Source organism: Bidens hawaiensis, unplaced genomic scaffold (genome assembly GCF_021521415.1).
Source record: "Bidens hawaiensis isolate Kalapana, Puna unplaced genomic scaffold, B.hawaiensis_p1.1 tig00034616_1, whole genome shotgun sequence".
Classification (NCBI taxonomy): domain Eukaryota; kingdom Viridiplantae; phylum Streptophyta; class Magnoliopsida; order Asterales; family Asteraceae; genus Bidens; species Bidens hawaiensis.
The window spans coordinates 140596-165952 of record NW_027495987.1 but is presented as its reverse complement, the minus strand read 5'-3'; the positions used below and the strand labels follow the sequence as shown (position 1 = coordinate 165952).

The 25357-nt window shown below is 35.4% G+C and overlaps 1 protein-coding gene and 1 pseudogene across 2 annotated transcripts; one reads left to right on the top strand and one right to left on the bottom strand.

Annotated features, from left to right (window-relative positions):
• The first annotated feature begins 8104 nt into the window (after positions 1–8104).
• Positions 8105–10606, top strand: LOC143586357 (uncharacterized). Its single transcript, XM_077067921.1, has one exon. The coding sequence runs from the start codon at positions 8251–8253 to the stop codon at positions 10576–10578; it is 2328 nt and encodes a 775-aa protein (XP_076924036.1). The 5' UTR covers positions 8105–8250; the 3' UTR covers positions 10579–10606.
• An 8373-nt stretch (positions 10607–18979) lies between these two features.
• On the bottom strand, positions 18980–24853 carry LOC143586351 (SNARE-interacting protein KEULE-like; annotated as a pseudogene). Its single transcript, XR_013144695.1, has 13 exons — positions 24632–24853; positions 22775–22833; positions 22613–22692; positions 22443–22521; positions 21619–21669; positions 21407–21503; positions 21296–21328; positions 20497–20622; positions 20131–20325; positions 19672–19755; positions 19455–19553; positions 19270–19343; positions 18980–19130 (listed from the first exon to the last, which is right to left on the bottom strand). The product of XR_013144695.1 is annotated as an SNARE-interacting protein KEULE-like (transcript).
• Between the last annotated feature and the right edge of the window lie 504 nt (positions 24854–25357).

Sequence of the window (25357 nt, the reverse complement as noted above, 5' to 3'; positions counted from 1 at the left end):
CTTTGTTTTTTAGTTTTAGTTGTTATGTTTAGTGTCGTTTATGTTTTAATAATGTTTGTAATAGTTATTGTTTAAATAAATAAAATGTTCGTCGTTATTAAAAAAGTAAAAAAAATTAATCATGACTAACAAAAGTAGTTATTATTAAACAAATCAAAACTAAATATTAGTTGAACTTGTTACAAATAATTTTACTAAAACAAATAAAAGACACAAATTACAACTCTTCTTCATCTTCACCATCGTCTTCATTCTCGTCTTCACCCTCGTCTTCGTTATCGGAAGATAGCCTGTCACACCCCGACCAAAAGCGGCGGAACATGCCGGGGTGCAACGATTGCTCATAAGCGCATGACACTATTTAAAGCGACAATATTTAACAAACTCATTTCATTTCACAACATCGAAAATGTCACATAACCAAGTATTCATAACTCAAATACAACAAAATATAACAAATAATAGCAAATCAAATATTGTTCATTTTTGCTAATATCCTAACGGTATTTGTGATGTTTTCTTCACCGAACTCCATAATCAACCTAGATGCAAACCTGTAACATTTCATAAAATAAAGTTTATCAACACAAAGGTTGGTGAGCAATTCATAAGTTTGAACAATAGATATATAGTATGAAAAGCCACAAAACTAGTATACAAAACCATAAATAATAGCTATAAACTTGGATAAATAGTTATCGCTAACAAGTTAGCGACACCCAACTATAAGGGGTTGCCAAATAGTTTAGGATTTTATAGTTATCGTTAATTGCATTACGTTAATAACACCTTGCCATGAGGGGTTGCCAAATGGTCTAGGATTTATAGTTCCACCATCCAAAAGCGATAAACACATAGTCAAATAAGCATAGAACACCAAATCGAGCAATTATTCAAGTAAGGTATACAACAACATTTGTGGTTTAAGACCCAAGTATAAAACATTTAGTTTAGATAAGTTGAAATGTCACCCCCAAAATAAAAGATAGAAAACGGGGTATGAAGTTACTCACGTTCAAGTAATAAACTTGAAAGATTGATTATTTGGAGATTTACCGGAACAACGAGTTTAACGTATGAAGCCTAAATAAAAGAAATTCTTGGATTTAGAAAGGTTGTCTTGAAGGTCTTTAAATAAAATAATTGTTGCAAAAACTAATCAATTAAAGTTCAAGGTTTAAAATGTAACTATTTAAGAATTTATAATAATAACCCTTTTAAAAAATGTAAGTTTGCTCAAAACCGGGTTAAAGTATCTAACCTTAATATTTACTTAACCAATGTTAAGTAATAAGGTGGGGAAAATGCTAAAATGCAAGTTCCATTAGGCTAAAGATACTAAACGGGTTTTTAACGAGTGTTCGGGTTGTCGGTTCGGGTCTTGACAAATGGTCGAACCCAAAGTCAACTTTCCAATATATTAATTGTTATGAGATAACTCATTAAAACATACTAACACTTAACCAAGTACGTAGATCTATTGTTTAGAACTAACAACGCACGTTAAGCGAGTGTTCGGTTTTGTCGGTCCAAACTATGTTATGAGATCAAGTTGGATCCAACTATTCCAAGTACTTAAGAAAAAGAATTAAAATCAGTTTGTAAACTATTTTTTAAAATAATATACAAGTCTTGATAACTAAAAACACACTTGTGTGTCTTAAGCGAGTAAAAGTTGGTATAGTTCGGTCTCCATCTCACAAATAGTTCATAGATGGTTTCTACATGCCCAAATATCATAGAACTTGTATATTGGTTTATAAATGAAGAAAACTTAAATTTTACAACAAAAAAAGTTAACTACAAGTCTTTTAAGCAAAAGTTTCGGTTTAGTTCGGTTTCCATCTCCCAACGAGTTCATAGATGAATTCCATATGCTTAATATCAAAGAACTTGTAAAAATGATTTTTGAAACTCAAATCTAGCAATAAACATGTTTAAACAACTATTTTAATAAAACTAGTAAACAAAAGTTCGGTTTCCGGTTTGGACTAGTTTCGGTTAAACCGAGGTTAGTCTTATACAAACCCACACCATGGAACTTGTAAATAAGATGAACAAACTAAAGGGTTAGAAGTTAGTCATAAGTGATATGTATAATAAGTTATGTGTGTGCAAATATATATCAAGAACACGAAGTCCTCCATGAAGCCTTGCCTTATGACATTCGAAACTTAACCAACCAAAGTCGGTGAAGTAACAAATAAAGGAAACAAGGGGTGTGTATTATATATATGTTGTACCACCATATTCAAGAGTTAGTAATGTTAGATGAACAAGTTAGAATGAAAGATTATAGTTAGTTTGACTTGAGAAGTCAAAACTTCAAAAATACATAAGAAATAACATCCTTGAATCTATGGAGTTTGAGAGGGTTTTTTTTGGAGATGTAGCAAGAGTAAAATGAAGAAGATGGGTGTGTATATATAGGGAAGGAGTGAAGGGTTGGGTATAAAGATTCTTTTATGGTTTGCATAAAAATGGGTATGTTTAAATGATCAAACAATGCATAATATAAAAAAAACAATATTTTATGTATTTTATATATTTTAAATGACAAGATCCAATATTTTATATATTTGAAATGTTCGGGTTACAAACGGGTCGGGTTTACATAACAAAAGTGACCCGAAATTGACGAATGTCACATAGCCCGTCATCCGCCTCCTCATCATGAATAGGACGCTCTATTGGTATTTCGTCTTCAAAGTTCGCCTTGTGTTGTACACGATCCACCGCATCCAAATGGTCCTTTAGGCAAATGCAAACCTCTAGAGACCCGGGAGTTATATTTGTTCTTCGCATAGATAACACCCTCCCACTAAGAGAAAAAACCGATTCGGAAGCAACCGTTGAGGCTTGTACGGCAAACAAATCACGAGCCATGGCGGATAGAATGGGAAATTCGTTTTGTTTTCCTTTCCACCAAGCCAACAAATCAATATTGCGAATTTCGTCGACCGTTGCGCCCTCAACATAGTTTGCTCCACTATATCGACCAAGTTCGCTAGTTGGTGTATTTCCTCTTTGCCTCTTAGATGCCGATTCATGAACCGCATTCATCAAGTTTATAAGTGGGTCATTGCACGGCCTACTAGTTGTTGTTTTTTTCACAAAAGACGATCTCGTGCTTGGACCATACATTTGAAAATAATGGTCATAAAGGTCTTGAAGGTTTTTGTTGAACTTTTCCTTCGCTTCCGTCGACAACTTCGGGTCGATCTCGTGCATACCCAAGTTGTCGAATATTTCCTCAATCGTTGTCTCAACCCCATGAACATTCCAATAGGGGTTTAATGCGGCGGCACAAGTAAAGACTGGCGGTATGTTTTCAAAATATTTTAAGAACTTTTCCTTCATCACCGCAACAATATTCTTGAAGAGTTTGTTTTTCTTCGCAAAGTTTTTAAAAGTGCAAGACACGTAGTACAATTCTTGCAAAACCCAACAACTAGTAGGATAATAGACTCCCGATAACTTTGTTGTTGAGTTTTTGAACATGCCAATATACCCCAACAAAAAACCGACATTCACCCAAACACTTTCCGGAAGCATATCGGCCTCTCGTTCATCAACAAGGTTGTTATGAAAAGATTGTAAAGTTTGGCGTTGGGCAAAAGCACACTTTAGCATATGACAAGTTGAGTTCTAACGGGTTGGAACGTCCCAATTCGGCCCCAAATACTTTCTTTCAACCGACTTGCAATAGTTCTTATATTCAAGATGTCTTCTTTTACCACTTTTGAAGACATCTTGTAACATAAGTCTAAAGAATTTTAAATCGTCACAAATGTTTTCATTGTCGATACCTTTTTGAACAACCAAGTTGATGATATGTGCAACACATCGAACATGAAAAAAATCCCCAAAACAAGGTGGTGAATATTTAATGATAAATTTTTCGGCCGCCTTAGTATTGTTTGAAGCGTTGTCAAACGAAATCGAAAATATTTAATTTCTCAAGTTGTAAGTCGTTATAACTTCATCAAGTAATTCAAACAATTTTTTGGCGGTATGTGGGAATGGGAAGTTTTCAAAAGCGATGGTGCGTTTCATCAATTGCCATGTCACTGGATCTACCCAATGAGCGGTGACACATATGTATGATTCGGGCAACCCGTGTGGTGTCGACCAAACATCGGTAGTTAAACTAACCATGGCTTGTAAAGAATGAAAATACTCGATTCCCGTGTGGTGCCGACCAAACACTCCCACAACTTAATACAGTGACGTCTTAAGATAGTACGACTTACATGTCTGTATCGCGGTTGTAGAGTTTCTCGAATCAACGACATCAAATCCGGGTCATCAAAGTGGTTAAACGGTAAACCTCGTTGAATAACGAACTTTGCCATTCTATCTTAAACTTGAGTCGTGTTGTAACGAAATAGTGTACCATCTTTACCCAAGTCAATTTGATCGGTCGCGCCAATCCCTTTCAACGCCTTGCAATATGGCTTATCGATGTTCTTTCTCAAAGTCGAGTTGTAATCGTGCTTTAATTGTGTTCCACATAGTTTGCAACGAGCCTTTTGATAACCTTCGGCATTCACAACCAAATCCCAATTATTCCATATGTCTTGGTTACGGTTATGGGTGACGACTGCAAGAACATTTGGGTCCTCCATAGGAGGAACGGGTTCAATAAAAACACTCTTCTTAGCCTTCTTGTTAGTTTATTTGATGGGTGCCATAATAATATTTAGTTGGATGGTCGGGTTTGCTAGATGAGAAGTATTTTAGTTTGTTTTTGAGTTTGGTGGTGAAACAAGTATTGGAAAACAACTTATATATAGGTTTTGGGCTACAAGAACCGGTTCCAACGGCTATATTACCGTTGGAACCGGTTACAACGGCTCTTTTGTGTCTCAAAAACCGGATACAACGGCTATTTTGTGTCTCAAAAACCGGTTCTAACGGCTATATTACCGTTTGAACCGGTTCCAACGGCTAGTTTGACCTGTGTTTGACCTTTTTAAAAAAAACCGCCGGAACCGGTTTTTCGGGTAGGAACGGAGCGGGTACAATTAGGATCCGGGTAGGAACCGCTTGGGAAATACAAATAGGGAAACCGGGTAGGATATTCGGGTACAAAAATACCCAAACCGGGTATTTAGTCCATCGGGTAGGAACTGGAACTGGAACCGGTTTCGGGTCGGTTCCACAGGTTCGGTTCCAGAACCGGTTTTTTGTGCACTTCTAATGACGCATAGCGCCTAGAAGTGTAAAGTTATAACTACACATGTAACATAAGACATTTTATTTCTAGAATTGATAAGCATTAAAACTTTTGTTAAGCTTTTATTAAGTGATGTAATGCTACTACTAAACAATATGAAGACAAAAAGAAGACTAAAAATCAACCCAAGTGTTGTTTTTTTGGTATTAAGCATCTAAAATGAATTTTTTTGGTAATAACTTGTACTAGTTAATATCTTAAAAAATATAACACGGTGTTGTTTATCTATTTAATACGAACAATCCAATATAAACTATATTGATGACCAAGTTGGTTTAAAAACATAATACATTTTGGTCAAGTATACAGAATTACCACATACTTGTATAGGTAAATTTGACGGAGCATGTATATATTCATTTCGACTGCCGAACAACGATGAGATGAGGACTGTATATTTTACTTTTTATCTGCAGTTTACTTTTCTGGATTAAGTTGTAGTTTCTTATTTTTTTAATGGTATTGTAAGTATGTTTTTATTATTATGTTAATTTTAGTTATTTAATATACTATAATACTATATTGTTGAAATCATGTAATATTAATATACTACAATATTCATATTGTAATCTTGTAATATAAATATTACTAGTTTTTATCCCTCGTATTACGGGGGTTGTTTTATATTGTTTGTTTTAATATTTATTTATTTTTTGAATTTATATTTTTGTATTGTATGAAAGTTAATTATAAACTTATGGTTTGATGATAAATTGTTTCACAAATAAATGAGATACTATAACCCGGTTTAAAAGCTATATGGTTTTGATGAGACCCAAGACCCGTTTATTTTTTTACTATAAAATTGGTTTTTTAATTATAAATAATATTTATGAAAGTTAATAATATACTTATGGTTTGATGAGACCCAAGACCCATTTGTTTTTTTATTATAAAATTAGTTTTTTAATTTAAATAATAGATATATTTTTAAAATAAATAAGATATTAATTTTTAATATATCCTATTTTATAGGATTTTTACATCAATAATTTGGTGAGACTAATTTTTAATTTAAGGAGATGTTATAATCCGTTTAAGGAATATCTGAGTTTGGTAAGACTCATACCCATGAATTCGGGTTAAATGCATGAGAAGTCTCCATTTAAAAATCAAGCAAATCTGGTGACTCTAAAAAAAGGGAGCGATTACATCGCGACACGTAAGATTTTTATGTTTTCGTTTATATATATTATAGATATAATATTGCATGTAATATTTTAAAAAGTGTTTAACCATACATGTGTTAGAAATGAGCGCATGTAAAATTGACACAAAAAAGTGAGAGTGCTGAAGATTACCACACAACTGCTAGTAAAAGTTGTTTATTATTATTATTATTATTATATTATCGTTGTTGTAATTCATAATTCTAGCGTAATGACACTAGGATGAGAGAGGTGGGGACGCTCATGGGTAGTCATATGCACCGACCAATCATACACAGTTATTTCAATTATACCCTTAAGTACCCACAAACCATAAGATAACTGGAAACATATACCCATAAGTACCCTAAAACTTTTTTTATTTAAATTTAAAAATTAATAAACAATTAAATTTTTTTATTGGCTCCTTTTATATTTCATTGAAATATTAATGGGTGTTTAATTTTTCAAAAACCTCCAATGGTTTTGCCATGTGGTAAACCTTTGCCACAAATTGTAATTTAGCAAACTACCCACACGGTTAGGGGTGGGTTTGCCACGTGGTAAACAACCCATAAACCATATCCACACTAGTGCCCCTTCCTCTCTGACGGCTAAGCTTGAGATTTTTATGATCTGATTTCTGAAACATGATTAAGGATAGTTTTTTCATAATGACGTGTTTTCTTTTTTATAACACTTTTGTGTAAGCAGTACTTGAATTGCTGAAGCGTCAAAAATTAATATGAATAGTTCATCTTACAAAATATGGAATATTTCATAGAATAATAAACAAAGTTCAAAAGTGTTCAGTTATGTCCACTTGTGCAATTTTTCACCAAATCGAGTCACTAAACCTTCAAATCGTGCCACGCTGGATTTTTTGTGCCTCAAGAAAGCAATGAAGGAAAACATGCGAGAGTTGTGATTTTTTGTGCCTCAAGAAAGCTAAATAAAACGTTAATTATATTAAAAATCAAAAATAAAAATAAAATCCACGTCAACACTTCACATCAATACAAAAAAAAGATACACTCACTGAAACTAGAGGTGGACAAATAAAATGGTTAAACGAATTGACCTGAAAATCGAACCGAAACCGAACCGGTTTGAAACCGGTTATGTAGAAACTGGTCTGGAACCGATTGAAAACGTAGGTTCAGAACCTGTTTGAAATATTCTCCACCAAAACCGGCCAAAACCCGAACCAAAACCGATCAAAACCCAAACTGAAACCGATGGTAACAATGTAACATGGTAAGAAACCGGTTTCAACCCGAATCGAAACCGATCATAAACCGGTTTTGACTTTTATTGACCAACACGAACCGGTTTTAACCCAAAACGGTTTTGAGTTTTCAACCGGTTTGTCCACCTATAACTGAAACCAATACAAAAAACGTTAAAACATTTAACTTAATAAAATACAAAAGTTAAGTGATTTAATTAAAACACTTTTTAAAACCTTAAACTTACATAACATAATTAAAACACTTTCGAAATTCGATTACTAATTTATAAATTTACCGCTAGAAAATACCCGCTCACTCAGGTATTACAAACAGTCAAGTTAAAACTTAAAAACATAAAATAACACACTCCTGTTGACTACAACACAAGTACTCTCTATCTGTCTCTACTCAAAACCCCCATCTCCAAAACAACTTCATAATAATAACAATAATAATAATAATAATAATAACACTAACCAACCCACCTTCATCTCCGATCACCGTCAACCACCACCGGTCCACCACCCACAAAACCCAATTTCCCAAACTACCCTTAAACCATTTCTAACACAAACCAATAATAATAATAATAATAATAATAATAATAATAATAATAATAATAATAATAATAATGTCATCCACCACCCACCAATTAGTGACCGTACACTCACCGGACGACGAAGAGTTGACCGTCAAATCACTTAACAAACGCTACCAAGGCTTATTAATGATCCGTACCAAAGCCATCAACGGCAAAGGCGCATGGTACTGGGCCCACTTTGAGCCCAGTTTGCTCCGTCATCCGGATACGGGTCGACCCGAATCCGTCAAGCTCCGTTGCTCCTTATGCTCATCTTTGTTCTCAGCTTCCAATCCTTCACGAACCGCCACTGAGCATCTCAAACGTGGCACTTGCCCGAACTTCAATTCGGATCCGGGTCACGGTCCGGGTCAAAACCCGAACCCAGTGGTGAGTAGCCGGAAACGGCGTGGTGGTGCCCGACCCGTTTCGTGCCCGACCCGACCCGAAGCCAAACCCGGACCCGAAACTGCTTATTCGGTTGCGCCGATTACCATGATTGAACCGGTGAGATTTTCGGTTGACGGGTCGTACCCGAACCTACCCGGATCCGGACCCGGGTTTTCGTCGGCGACGGTCGTGCATTTTCAACCGCAGCAGTCGGAGTCACGTGTGGTGTTGTCTGGTGGGAAGGAGGATTTAGGGGCGTTAAGGATGTTGGAAGATAGTGTAAAGAAGCTAAAAAGCCCGAAAGCGTTGGCGACGGGTCAAGTGTTGACCCGGGCCCAAATCGATTCGTCGGTTGGGTTGTTGGCGGATTGGGTGTTTGAGAATTGTGGGTCGGTTTCGGTTTCGAGTCTTGATCATCCAAAGTTCAAGAGTTTCTTGAACCACGTCGGGTTGGCTGTGGTTAACCCGAAGGAGTTTGTGGGCCCGCGGCTTGATGTGAAGTATAATGAGGCGAAAATGGAGTCCGAGGCGCGAATTCGTGACGCGTTGTTTTTTCAAATTTCGTCGAATGGGTGGAAATCGAATGATGATGATGATGATGATGATAATAATAATAATCCTAATTTGGTTAATCTTTGTGTGAATTTGCCTAATGGGACTAGTGTGTTTAGAAGAGGTGTGTTTACAAGTGGATATGTGTTTTCTAAGCATGCTGAGGATATTTTATGGGAAACAATATGTGACATATGTGAGAACAACTTAGAACAATGTGTTGGGATTGTGTCTGATAAGTTCAATGCTAAAGCTTTAAGGAATCTTGAAAACAAGCATCATTGGATGATCAATCTATGTTGTCAGTTGCAAGGGGTTAGTAAATTGATTGAAGATTTTAGCAAAGAGTTACCATTATTTAACAATGTGGTTGATACATGTTATAAAGTTGGAAACTTTGTGAATACCAAGTCATTAGTTAGGCATTCTTTTCTTAAGTATCAGTTGCAAGAGTACGGTCGGGCGGCATTGGTTCGGGTCCCGGTTTATGGTGAGGTCGGGGGGTTTGAGCCCGTGTTTCAGATGGTGGAAGATGTGTTAAGCTCGTCAAGGGCATTGCAGTTGGTGTTTCTTGACGAGAGTTGTAAGATGGTGTCGATGGAGAATAATAATAATATCGGGAAGGAGATTGAGGAAATGATGATGTCTCGGTTTTGGAATGAGTTAGACGCGGTGCATTCGTTGGTTGGGTTGATTAAAGGAATGGCTCGAGAGATCGAGAGGGAAAAACCGAGAGTCGGGCAATGTTTGCCGCTTTGGGAGGAGCTTAGAGTGAAGATTAAGGAATGGTGTGTGAAGTATCATGTTAATGAGAATCATGTGGAAAAGGTGTTTGATAAGAGGTTTAGGCGAAACTATCATCCCGCTTGGTCGGCTGCGTTTGTGCTTGATCCGTTTTATATGATCCCGGATACGAGTGGGAAATACTTGCCTCCTTTCAAATGCTTGACTTCCGAGCAAGAAAAGGATGTCGGCAAGCTTATAACGAGGCTTGTGTCGCGTGAGGAAGCTCATATTGTGTTAATGGAGCTTATGAAATGGAGGACCGAAGGGCTTGACCCGATGTATGCACAAGCGGTCCAGTTGAAGCAAAGAGACCCCATAACCGGGAAAATGAAAGTAGCGAACCCGCAAAGTAGTAGGTTGGTTTGGGAAGCTCATTTAACCGAGTTCAAGTGTTTAAGGAAAGTAGCTATGCGGTTGATCTTTCTTCATGCTACTTCGTTCGGGTTCAAGTGGAATTCATCTATCTATAGATGGGCTCAATCAAGAGCCGCGATCGATAAGGCACAAAAGTTAATATTCATTGCAGCCCAATCGAAGCTCGAGAGACGGGATTTTTCAAACGATGAAGAGAAAGACGCAGAGTTTTTCTCGTTCGCGAGCCGAGAGGATGATGTGCTCAATGATGATTTATTTGATGCATCCTCTTTGTGAATCCCATTTTGTTTTTGGTGATTATAATGCATAGTTTTATGTAGGATTTTTTTCTTCTAATTGGGTGCTTGTTTTAAGTGCTCTTTTAGAAGATTTTGGCACCTTTGATGGTTATAGAAAGGGGCCATAATTTAGTTTGATTAAAGTAGAGTTTGTTATAAACATGTTTTTCATTAGTATCTAAAAATAGTAATTACCAATTTGTGCTTATAGTGTTTTTTTAGGTCATGTTGTATGTTTGATAAGATTAATGATTAAGAATTGGTTTGTAAAGAAAAGAAAAGACAATTATGAGAATATATATTTTTTCTTTTTGGGTAGTGTTTTACAACATCCAAATGGGGCATAAAGAATCATAAGCCTTGGAAACTTTTGAAGGACCTAGGTACAAGATCATGTGAAACTTTCATTTTTAATTGTTTTTTTAACATATAATTAATTAATTATTATTGTATAAAATCATCCTTTATGGTTCATGCAATAAACATTGAGGTATATGCAATAAACATATAATTAATTAATATTTTATATTTTGCATAAAGATCATGCAAGAAACATTCAGCCGTAACAAAATTTGTTGACGTCATATTCATTTTACAATGAAAACTTGTTATCTGAAATTTACGAGACTCTTAAATACTAAGCTAATCAACAGATAAGTCAATCAAGTATCACTTAAAAATAGACATCGTTATTTTATAAACAAATTTTTTTTTATCATATAACCGTGTTAACTCTGTCTCATATGATTATACGTATTTATATAACGCACTAATTAAAACGTATATTTTTATTTATTATACATTTCATTTCAAAATTGTTTATATATTTTTTGTTTATTATATATCTCATTTCAACCTTTCAATGCTTTTTATCTAAAGAATATCTTACATCATCTAAAACATATATAAAAAAACAATACTAAATTTTGATAAATTACTTTATTAGCAAACATAAATATCTCTTGGTGAAGCTTTAATTTTCCAGTTGTGATGAACTACTATACTTAACAAGGTTGTTAAAATAAAAACCAAATTTAGACCAAACAGGTTTCTAATAATAAACATAATTGAACCATTTAGAAAAATGTTCAGACTAAATTTAGTATTATAGTTTATACACTAAAAGGCTTACACACACAAATATGTGTGTGTCTTTAGGTTTTTGAAGTATAATTTTTTGTTTTGTTTTAAATTTGTTTAAGAGTCAAATGTACGCTAATTAAACACATTTATGTTATTTTCAACTGTCAATTAAAGAATATTTTATGTCTGATTTTATCATCATTGTTTCATTTCAAATCATTGAATAGTAATTAAACTTTGTTTATTTAATCATAACTATTCCAATAGAATACTAAATTTTATTTAAATAGTAGCACTTTCTTCATTTGTTCATGAAAGAACTTGTTCAATTGTTGATCATTCTTGATTTATATAACCTAAAGTATAATTATAGTCTTAAAATATAAAAAACAAAAATAGATACATAAAAGGTATACACACATATATCCACTGTTACAGAAAAGTCAAATTGATGATTAGAAAAGAGTGAGTAAAGATGGGTGGTATATCACAGTTTCACTTTTGTAATAAAGCAACCTACCAATAATTAAAAGGCTGTCATACCATTTCCTACGTTTGTGGTACGATATTAAAGTGGTGTTTAACTTTATATACTATGTGACAATTTTGTAGAATTGTTTGTTATTTTATTTTAATATATAATAATTATATTGCCACTCTGGTGTTTTAATAAATTCAAAATAAAAAAATCCTATCAATAATATTATATTGTTTTTGGACAAAAATCCGAATCCTTAGTTTGACATTTTAAATACATTTATTATAACTTGAAATATTTGATTGGAAAAACTAATTGTTTAATAATTATTTTGCTACTAGATACTTTATTTAACAGTGACCGTTTGCCCAACTGTATTTGTAAAACTATCTAGAATTTTATGTCTTAAAAAGTGATTTGAGTGTTTCACCATACTTATTTTTTTTCCTTTTAGGTTAAAGGTAAAGTAGGTATAATAATTATTTCAAGATTTTCATAGGGAAAAAATAATGTCATTTATAATTATATATTTACAATTATGTTTATAATTATATAACTGTCAATCTATAGTCTATACTAAGGGCTAATCTTTGACATGGTTTATTTATCTTCGAATCTTAGCTTCGTGTTGCTACGTTCAAAAATTTAGCTTACGGGGAATCTTTAGAGTGTGCTTACGTGATTATCATTAAACGCGCTCCCTACATTCACTGAATTCTACGACACATTTTTAAATTTGTTTCAACTGCTATACCAAACACTATGTAAGGTCAAACTAGAAGAAACAACAATTATGAATTAGTTATCAACTGGTTTCCACTTTATAAATCGGTTCCTTTCAAAGACAAAAGTCCAATTCGGTTTACAACCATCGGTTCTAATCAGTACCTAACTGGTTTCTACTGTATTGGTTTCGGTTTAATTTACCGGTTGCAATTTTCACCTCTATGGTAATGTACTAAACCTTAAATTACAATACAATGAATGAATGATTGATATCATTTGTTGAAAAAGTCAAGAATACAATCTATGGTACATTTGAAAGTGGGCCCAACCCAAAGTTATTAATTAGGGGTTTTTTACATACACCCCATGGTGTTTCCTAAACACCCTCCCATTAAGTCGCGGATCAGGCGATAAGCCGCTTAATGGTTGGGTGTTTTAGAAATTTGTGTTTTTTTTGTCATTTTGTTGTTTATTATTTTTGGTTTTATTATATTTTTGTCTTTTAATTTTATTTTGTTACTTTTGTATTTTTTTGGCTCGGGTAACCTTTTTTTGATCGGTTTTGTCGGGTAACCTTTTTTTGATCGGTTTTGGAAGGTCATTTTGATCGGTTTTCGAAGGTCACAACGAGAAAACAATTTTAAAATTAATAACGAACAAAATAAAACGAACGAATTTTATATAATAATAATTAGTACATAACGACTTATGTTTGTTTTCTTTTTTTGTATGTCGGGTGTAACAGATTTTTTGTCTGTTTTAAACTAATAACGAAACAACAATTTTAAAATTGAAAACGAACAAAATAAGCATAATGCATAACCAGGTTTATAAAATAATAATAATTAATACATTACGAGTTCGAAAAAAAAAACAAACGAGTTCGGGGAAAAAGTAACGGCATACAAAAAAGAAATCTAAAATGCGGCACCACCCGCGTCGTCATCGCTCCCCATCTCGTCGAAACGTGGTGCTGGTACTGCGTACTAGGCTCCATGCTGCTGGGCAGACAAATAACCAACCATCCAGCTCACTTGACGCTCTAGTCTTTGTAGGCGGGAGTTAGTGGCCGCATCCAAACTCACGGCGCGATGTGTACGCGGGACGCACTACGGGTGCTGATGCGGTGGCTGTTATGAACACGATAAATTAACGTTAATAAGACGAAGATACAAAAAAAAAATCAAACGATAAAATATGACGTACCTGATCACCGTCCTCCATGTCCTCATCACCGTCAACCTCGGCGCCCTAAATATCCACCTCCGGCTCCTCGATTGGCGGAGGCTCAACAAGTGGGACCTCTACGTATGGGCCAGAATTGAAATTAGAGACCATGTGATACTGGCGCCCAATCTTCTTGACGATTTGCATGCCCTGTGCCCGTCCACGGTCCAGCTCTCGCGGCAGAAGCGGCGGCTTAACTCTGTTGGTCTTCCAGTAGGTTCCCGTAGCCCAAAGACAACGCAATCCGCGTAACGTACGTGCCACCGACCAATTTCCCGCGGCCCTGCCTGTGCGAGTAAATGGCGAAGTTGTCGCCGAGACAGCGAGCTAGGTTGCAGTGTCTCCCCGTAAGCAGGCATCGCAAAAAAAAAACAGGTCACGGAGGTTGCAGTGATCTGCCCCCCCCCCCCCCCCCCGTGACGACCCAGTACGGTATGAGCAATAAGCCTGTGTAGGTACCTGTACAAAAAAACAATAAAATTTAATATTATATTATATTATATTATATTATATTATATTATATTATATTATATTATATTATATTATATTATATTATATTATATTATATTATATTATATTATACGTGTACAAACCTGTGCAACGGGTCCCTTGTAACATCCTAAAAATTTCGTATTTAATAAAAGAAAGTCGCGTTTAGTTATTGGGCCTAAATAATTAATTAGTATTAATAAAGATCATGGACTTGGACTAATTAAGATGGATCAAAGTGAATAGGCCTTAGGTCCATGGGCTTAAGGGGATATAAATATCCTCTTAAACCACCCTAAAACCCTAAATCCTCATTTCTTTCCATCTTATTCTTTACACACTCAAAAACACACACATACACACCACCTCATACGGCCGCGAGAGAGTAAGCGGGATTCGAGTCCAAAATCAAACCAACCGTTATTAGATCTTCAATATACGAGCTAGATACGAGATAACCAAGCAAACCGCGACCTCACCGAACGCATAAAGGTATGCCTTTTACCTTAAAGTTCATATTTTTAGGATCGGTTAGCTTTGGAACTTAAACGTAAAGTAAATCGGGTCTAAACGAAATGTAAAGTAGCAAACTTGGCGTTGGAAACGAACTTAATGAACCTAGGGCTATGTACGGCGACGTGTATTGAACGTTTTAAGATTAAAGGTACAAGCTCTATGGTGTATACGGGTAGATATGAACGACAACGGTTATATCGAGCCATAACAACGGTATTGAAATCGCATGATGCTTGTGAAGGTTGATAAAAATCAACCCGTCGCTGTTACTTAATAACTTCGCCCTATAAGTTCGCGAAGTATAAGTTCGCTAAAAACTAAGTTCGTCTATGGTTAACTTCGTTGGACACAAGTTCGCCGTGGTCAACTTCGCTAGACGTAAGTTCGCCGTGGTCAACTTCGCTAGACGCAAGTTCGCTTAATGTTAATTTCGCCTAAGGCTAAGTTCGCCGGATGGTTAACTTCGCCTCTTGATAAGTTCCCTGAACCTTAAGTTCGCCGAACCTTAAGTTCGCTTAAGTTAAGTTCGGTAACGAATCGGATTACGAATCAGACTTAAATCGTCATGAGGAATGAGTTAACGAATTAGAAAATGAATTAAAATCCTAGTGAAAAATGTGTTAAGACAGTTAATGTAAATAAAATTTTTCCAGGCTGACCCATATCCAATTTAGACAAATTAGCCCATCATCTTAGGCTTAGCAAATAAGCCCAACTTATAAAATAATTTAAAATGTTAATGGAAAATGTGTTAAGACAGTTAATGAAAATAAGCCCAGCTTAACCCCAGCCAGGGGCTCTGCCCCATGGACCCTGCTAGGGGCTGCCGCCCCTAGACCCCGCTGCCAGGGGCGCTTCCCCCGGAACCCCGTTCGTTGTGGAGAATAGTTGAACTAGAAACGCAATATAGATAGCGATAGTTGATTGATACGTGTAATTGTTATACAGTTAGCCGTGCACAGCTCAAGAAGGGATTAACAATTAATGGTGAACGTAACCGTGTTCAGGTGAGTTTCTAGCCCCATTTCCTTGTTATGTTTTCGGGGCTGTGTGCATACTCGATGTGATTAGTTAATACACTTATCTTAGGTGGTAAGTGTATGCCCTATATGATTTATGTATGAATGAATGCTTGACGACGCATGAACGATCTTCGGATATTGCATGTGCCGTTAAGGGATAGTATAAAGATATGATGTATAGATAATGTATGGACGTATGAAAGTTATAATTATGAATGTATAGAAAGGTATGAAAGGTATAGATAGAACGAGGGAACCGACCCTAATAATGTCGGCGAATGTAGGGAACCGACCCTAATAATGTCGGCGAATGTAGGGACCCGACCCTAATAATCTCGGCGAATGTAGGGGACCGACCCTAATAATATCGGCGAAGGTTCTAGGACGTAAGGCTCTTTGAAACGTATGTGTATGAAATGAAAGTACGTATGTTATTATGAAAGAATGAATGAAGTATGTAAGTATCTAAGATGGTAGGAAGGCATGTACCTTCGGGTGCATAGGTAAATATGTGAATGTATTGTATGTTGCCTGATCCACGCAGGCTAATCGACTGAGACAGCTGGCTTGAGGGAGACACATGGCAATATTGAAGAGGCTGGCATCTGAAGACTTGTAGTGTTGTTTTGATACTATGTTTTATGTTATGCTTTTAAAAGACAAGTTATGGATGTTTGTAATGGATGGTTGACAGTTTATATTATTCCGCGAAAGTTTTTAATTAACTCTGATTTTAGAACTGTGTTTATGAGTAAATCCAACACCAAAGTAGGGCTACCGGTGACGGGGCCTTACATCCCTGATGGCTGAGGCTTTGGCGTCTGGCTTGTATTCTCCTACGGGGGTAGTAGGCCAAAGTGTATTGCTAATCGCTGTCCAAAAACGTCTCAACACGTCATCTGGTGATTCGTGTATGCTCTGCGTGTAAACAGGGGCGGTTATATCCTCAATTCTGTACAAGCCCAGTGCCCTGGCAAACTCCTCCATCGACAGATAACGCCAATTCTCGAAAATACGGAACCGAACCTCCGCCTTACTGGTATCCGCACCCTCAACCAGCATCGGGACCTGCAAATCTCCCTTCGGGCGTGGCCTGAAACAATATTTACATGTTGGTTAAATCTACTTTATTTATAAGTTAACTGAAAAGGAAAAAAATGCCTCAAAACGAACGTAGAGTAAAACTCTAACGTGAGAGCCCGGTACGCTCCCTGCTCTGCGGTAAACAATCTCTCCCACGGTGTATCCTTCCCAACAATTCTTTCTATCCTGTCTTCCGCCCGAACCATATTTATAAACCCCCTAGACAAGGTCGAGGAAGGTTGTGGCTCCATTTTCCGAAGCTGCGCAAACCGGATTTGACAATCGGACTGCGGGTCAAACCTCAAATGCTCGTTAACATCAAGTACTTCGTCCCCAAAAATGTATGTATCCACCATCTATGTTTAACACATAAATATAACCGGTTATTGTCAAACCCGTAACCCAAAACCGTTTCAGGGTCAAACCCGTAACCCAAACCCGTTTCCGGGTCAAACCGTAACCCAAATCCGATTATTATCAAACCCAATTAAGCCAAAACCATTCCTCTGTTTCGGCTAAATCCAAATCCAAACCACAATCCACACAAACACTATCCAATTATCAATTCATATCATAATCAAATTCACTCTAAATTTGATCTGAACTCAAACCGAAACCAAAATTATAAAAATAAACAATAACAGAGTCTCTAATTACGGATCTACTAATTAAATCAAGAGCAATCGAACAAGGTAACCCAAACCCGTTTATCACAAACCCAAACCCGTTAAACATCATACCCGTAACCCAAACCCGTTTTCTATCCATCCCTTAATCCAAACCCTTAAATCAACCAGTTTGATTAACAAACCCGTAAACCCTTAATCTAAATGAACACCTATATCAAAATAGAGTAAAACATAGTTACCTTATTGTTGCCGGGTCGGAGTTGGTGACGAAGTTCGGGACTATTGGGGGACAGCGAATTAGGGTTTTAGTGTCAAATGTGGTGTTTGTTTGAGATGGAATGTCTAAACTGATGGGGGGCGGCGGGTTAGGGTTGTGTTTAACTTCGATCCGCGGCTTATCGCCCGATCCGCCGCTTAGTAGTATATATATATATATTTAATTTAACTATCTAAGGTATAAATAAATTTTATATAAAATAATATTATATATTCATAATATATAAACGGATTTATACTAATAAAAACACAAATTTGATATGGAACCAATACTAAATTACAAATTTGAATATATAAACGAATTGAAACTAATAACAATTAACAACACAAATTTTATATTAAACCAATAATAAATTACAAATTTGAATAAATACATCAAAAGGCACTGGATATTACATCAAATTCTATACATCAAATTTGAATAAATACAAGTTCAAAATAGCATCAACACAGCAACTCTTTGCCGGCCCACGGCTACAGGTTTCCCCCACTAGAAATGGTGGATAATCATTACGCCCGGGTATCTCGGCCGACAGCAGCTCCCCAGCCACCCGGAATGTCAATTCCGGAGCACTCCTAGATACACCGGAACTAGTACCGTAAACAGGTACCGTTATGCCCGCATATTTCCTCCATTAGCTGGCCCTTGCGATCTATCATGCAAGACGACTGTTTGTGGGGACACCGAATTCATCAAAGATTGGTGCCATCTTCCTTATTACATTGGAAACCCACCCCATGAAGATTGATACGGAACTTTATTATTACAGAGCTACCAATGCTTCCCGACACAATCACCAAAATCCCAAGTAAAGGACACTGTCGGGATATATGAACCGTTCATGAACCGTTCTTTTATATTATTAACGAAAGTACACGAAACACTCCTTTTCTTAACGGACGAACACGAACAAGAAAACCTCATCCGTTTAATTGTTTGTGTTCAATCGTTTGTTCGATTAAAGTTAAATGAACGAACACGAGCATGCTCCGTCCATGTTCGTTCAATTTGTCTACATGCCTACAAAAATACTTTATTTTGAATACACCACCGTTTTCAATAAAATAAATAGTGGAAATTTGGAATTTTGAGAAAAAATAAAATAAACATAGCTGTGTATTTAGAATTTTCACAGAAATAAAAACCTTATTAAACAGACCTTGAACCATGCATCTGTGCAGCTTTATTCTTTGACATAAAGCTCGTCATCTTGTTATGCAACCATTCACCAGCCTGATAGGGCAAGATTTAAAATAGAACATTTACAAGCATCAGTTACAAAAATTAATAATAATAATAATAATAATAATAATAATAATAATAATAAAACCCAATGAGGCATACATCTGCTATATGTGTATGACGGATCTCTAGCCACACAGGATCATGATCTTCTAGAAGGACCTCTTTCTTTTCAGGACGGCCAACTGTTTTGCTTGCAACCTAAATAATATAATTACTTGATGTATAATAACAATAACAACAATAATAATAATATAAATAATAGCAAAAGGAAGACGTATCTTGATGAACAATATATGCCCAGAAACCATAGACTAACCTCATGAACATATTTATTTCCGTCCATATTAAGTAAATCATGACACATAGCATCATATGTTCATTCGTGAATGATAGGAGCAATCTAGAAGATAAAATTAAAATAATAAGTTACAATAGTAAATCAAAATCTATATTCCATTTATTAATATTAAAAGTTTAAAAAAAATGGTCTATTAATCTACATTAGTTGTGTTTTTGGTTAAATGATACAAATGAGACTTAACTCCTATATATAAGCTCAGTACATACAAGTAATTAACATGAGTTAGTTGGAATGAACTAACTAGCTAACACAATGTCAGACAATAACTCATAGTCAACATAAGTCAAATTCGGTCAACACTATACATGATCAACTCCTACAAATAACTAGCATGAGATAGTTGGAATGAACTAACTCAAGGTCAAAGACTAACAACTCATAGTCAACATAAGTCAAAGTCGGCCAACAGAATACCTGGTCTATTGATCTATCCAAGATGAGCAAATCACATGTTTCTGTTTGAGGGAAATTGAAGTTCTTTAAGGATTTATACTTCATAAGACAATTCCAAACAGCAGCAGCAAGTTTTGTAGGTATCAAATCACAAATTGTGGTCATTGTGGTTGGATCAAGGGATTTGGCTGCACGGTAACATACAAAAGAAAACTCCTGAAAAGCGTTAATATCAATTAATCAATCATACCAGTATAAATCCCACCAATAGCAATTTTGTTAGTAGGGGATCTGGGGAGGGTGGGATGTAGGCAAAGCGTACCTCTATCCCAGAGGATAGAGAGTGGTTGTTTCCAGTGATAAGTTTAGAAAAGGAAGATAACATACCAATAATGAAGCAAAGACGGTTGCTATACGGTCGGCCATCACGTTTAAATATTCATCTCCTTTTCGGGTCATTTGTTCATTCCCGTAAAGTTCTTCCAAAGCCATTGTGTTATCCGTTATAAAACACTGTTGTAAAAAACTAGCTAGTCAAAACCAAAAAAAGTAGTATTATAACTTATAATAGTAACAATAGTTTCGTTTTAAGTCTTAACCAACCACTTGGTTTCAAATTCTTAGGTATTTTAACTATAAATTTATAAAAAGCACTATGCACGAATAGGGGTGCATATAATCAAGTAACTAGAGATATTTTTGGTTTAGCAGCACTGTAAACGAACCAAACGATTAACTTTAACCGAACAAACAATCGAACACGAGCAATTAAACGAATGAGGTGTTCTTGTTCATCTTTGTTCATTAAGAAAGTGAGTGTGTTCGTGTTCGTTTATGTTCATTAATAATATAAACTGGTTCACGAACGAATATGACTAAGCGCACACCAATTAAAACTAAACATGAACAATAACATGTTTGGCCTAAAAACTTACTAAAAACTAGACTAAATTGTAACGGGCCTATAAAATTCAGATGACTGTAAATAAATGAATTTAAACAAACATAAACTAACGAACATAAATGAACCTAATCGAACATAAATGAACGAAGGAGACGTGTTCGTGTGCGTTCATTTACCTAAATGAACAAATTATTTGTTCAAGTTCTTTCATTTATTATATAAGCAAACTTCCCACCAAACGGTTTATGAACGTTCGTTTACAGGCCTAGCAGAATGTGTTACCTGGCTATCAACAGCGAAGTACTCCAAGTTCATCTGCAAATTCCCCTCCAAAGTAAATACAAATATAATATATTATATTACAAAAAGAAAGATAAAAAGATGAATTAAAACCTCTTTCATAGCACGTTAACGAGATTTTATACTTGGCTCCTTTTTTATGTGATTAACTAATTCTTTTGGGACTGAAGAACTAAAGAAGACGTAGGCACTGAGAAAAGAAAGAAAACAAATATTAAATAACCACAAGATCTAAATACCATATTTCCATGATGAGATGGATAAAAAACAGAAACATTAAAGAAGGTGTTTCATATCTCACATACTCTCTATAAAGAGGTGTTCTTCCAGCCATGTCAGACAAGAGAATACGGACACTGCATTATAATAAGCACGTGTTAATATAAATTATTATAATATATCTGTCAATGAAGATGATTTAATAACTAAGCTTATGAACGGCACATTCAGTGAACCATTCGGTAGGAAGTTCATTTACGTTCGTTTATTTATTAAATGAGCGAACATGAACATAGCTTTTCGTTTATGTAGTTAAATTAATGGTAATGAAAACACATCTCATTCGTTCATTTATGTCCGTGAACGTTCAATTACTTCCTTCATTCATATTCGTTTAGATTCGTTCGTTTACATTAATTTATGTTTATTAGTTTACGTTTGATTAAATTCATTCGCCTATATATTCATTTAATATTTTTTGGACTCATTACAATTTAGTCTAATTTTATGAAATTAAAATATCACCTATTACAACTTAGTCTAGTTTTACGTGTACTTTAGGCCCAACAGACTGATGCTGATGTTTACTAGTAATTGGTGTTCGGTCAGTTATGTTCGTTCATCAATGTTCAGTTACGTTCGATAGTTTACGTTTGTGCACCGTTCGTGTATGCTATTAACGAACGAACATAAACAAACACGAACACATTCATTTTCGTAACGTGCGAACACGAACAAGAAAAACTCCCTTTCGGTTAACTGTTTGTGTCTAATTAAAGTTAAATTAACAAACACGAACATGCCTCATTCATGTCCACTTGGTTCGTTTACAAGCCTAATAATAACCGTCCGTTTTGCAAGTAAAACTCAAATTACATAGTGTATGTAAAAGAGTGAGAATTTCAAATACTTCTCTTTCGTTGGCTGGATGTAGTACACTGCATCCATAGTGGGCAGTGGTTGTCGTCTTTTGTTTATATCTTCCACCACTGCAAATAAATAAATAAATAACAAAACTAAAACATAATATCAAGAACAAGAAATTTAAAACATTTTGAAGCAGGCGTTTTATGTCCTTACATGAAACTCCTTCATCTGTTATGTCTGCCATCTTGCATGAACATGACATTATTTTAAGTCACTTTATCCATGATCAGTACCTAAGCAAAATAAGAGCACAATTATCATAAGATAAATGTTGACTCGACACGAAAGATTACAAATTAGTACAAGGTTGCATACCTTCCAATTTGATTTTGAATCCGGTCTTTTTGCTGATCTCAGCATTTCATACAGTAATCCTGCAAATTGGAAGTAATTGTTGAATTAACTGATTTATTATACCATAACCAACATACAACAGCCTCTGATATCAAATAAAGGTAGTAAATTTGATTGTTAAGCATGTTAAAAACCAACTAATGATAAGTCTGAGATATAGACTTAAACATAGGAAATAGGTCTTTAACAAGCCAAAAGTAAAAATGAATAATAAAAAGGGGCACCTAATAGACAAGTGATATACTGATATGAATCATGAATGTGTGGTGAACTATTCAGAAGATTGTTATACTCTAATGAAAACTCATAACTAGCAGCCTGTTCATTTCATGAACTTCTAAGCATCTAAAAGTTCAAGCTCATTTGTTACCACTAAAATTAGTTAGTATTTCTGCTTTCTTAATTGCAAAAAGGTTCAGCACGCTGAGCTTTTAGCATTCTAAACTGCATTACCGTCCTCTTTTCTAACTTTTCATTGTGCTTCACATAACAAATTTCAAGCAATAAGCATCCCCGTCTTCCAGTACTCCCACTCAAAACTTGGTATGTCTAGTGAATTATAACTTCTATTATTAACTTAACATAATCTAATCAGGTTTGGAATGTTTCACGCATTCAAGTTATAAATAATCTTCTTTGTTCCAAATTTAACGCATTAAGCAAAATTTGCCGTATAGTTAGTTCCAGAATGATCATGTGAAGCCAAAGCATCTTATATCACCAGAAAAGACCAAAAACCACAAACTTACTAAATCTCATACACCAATCCAAACAAAAACCAAATACCAGTACTTCGCTAGTAGTACTTTGTTAACCTGACCAAAACCACAAGTTCTACGCCAACTTTGTTGACCTAGTGCATAAACTACCAGAACTGTTATACAATTTTAAAAACACAAACAATAACAAAATAGTGCAACTAGAGGTGCAAACGGGCCCAGCCGCTCGCGAACTACTCGACATCATCGATAAAAATCCCGAAACGAGTTGAGCCTTATCGAGCTCGAGCCTAGCCCAAGCCTCAAATAAAGAAAGTTTAGCTATCGAGCCCGAGCCTAGCCCAAGCCTCAAATAAAGCAAGTTTAGCTATCGAGCCCGAGCCTTGTATAGGAATATTATCATTTAGGCTCGTTGAGCCTTGTGTATTTTTAAGCTTTTTATGTACTAATTTCACACTACACAACTGAGCTCGAGCCAAGCTTACGCTCATTTAAGGTTTTCTCAAAAAACATATAAATGTAATTAAAAATGCCTATAAATTAATAATTAATAAACTAGCCGAGTTCGAACTTGAAAAAAAACAACTCTCGAGCTTCATAAAAAGAGCTCGAGCTCTCGTAAGTAAAAACGAGCTCGTTAACAACCCTAAGTGCAACTAACCTAACAAATCAGGATCCACAAACAATAGGTTTCCATATTTGAATCCTCATCTAACTCATCTAACTCAATTCTGTATAAATTAATAAACGATAAACTAGCCGAACTGGAGCTTGAAAAAACAGCTCTCGAGCTCTCGTAAGTCAAAACGAGCTCATTAACAACCCTAAGTGCAACAAATCATGATTCGAACACCGCAAACTATAGGTTTCCATATTTGAATCCTCATCAAACTCAATTCTATATATATATATATATTACCGTCTGATGATCAGATAACTGAACATGAAATATAACCTATACATAAAGCATTAAAGCATACACTACAATTTCATATAATTAGATGTATTACACAAATTCATACAGTGAACTATACGAACTACACGATCAATTATACATAAAACATACACTACAGAATTACAGATACGAAAACGAACTCACGATCACGAGTAATTTGACGGAAGTTTTTGTATTCGCTTTGAGAAGACGTATCAGAATCCGAAATCGACATGGCTGTTGATTCAATTAGCAGCTGATTGTTTGTTTGTTTGTTTGTTACACATACACTGTGCGTGAATCGATTGAAGAAATGATAATAATATTATTATTATTATTATTATTATTATTAAAAGTTGGATGGTGGTTATGAATGAGTCGTGAAAGAGGGCGTGACGCGGGAAGATGGTCAATTTTGGGTTGACTTGTTCGTAACTGAAATGACCCGTACCCGACCGGTTACTTGTTGTATCGGGTCAGGTCACGGGTGGATGTTTTAGACGGTCACTTTACGCCGTTATTGATTGTTGTTGCTCAAAACCGAACCATAACCGAAATTAACCAAAGCCAAACTAAAACGACGGTTATGGTAGGGATTAGCATTTTCGGTACCGGACCGGTACCATTACCGAAAATCACAATTTTTTGATACTGGTACCGAGATGTTCGATAGCCCATGTTGATGTCTACTCATTTGGTTCTAATTAAATATTTACCAAGTCTCTAGATTAGTGGTTAGTGGTTAGTGGTCTAGTACGTGTATGTGTTTGTTAACTTTGTTGTCAGTTATTTAGCTTTGGATGTAAGCCTATAAAAGGCATGACAAGTTTAGAATTAAATTAATCTATCTATACTAATAAAAGAAAATAATTCTGACACATGTCATTCTGA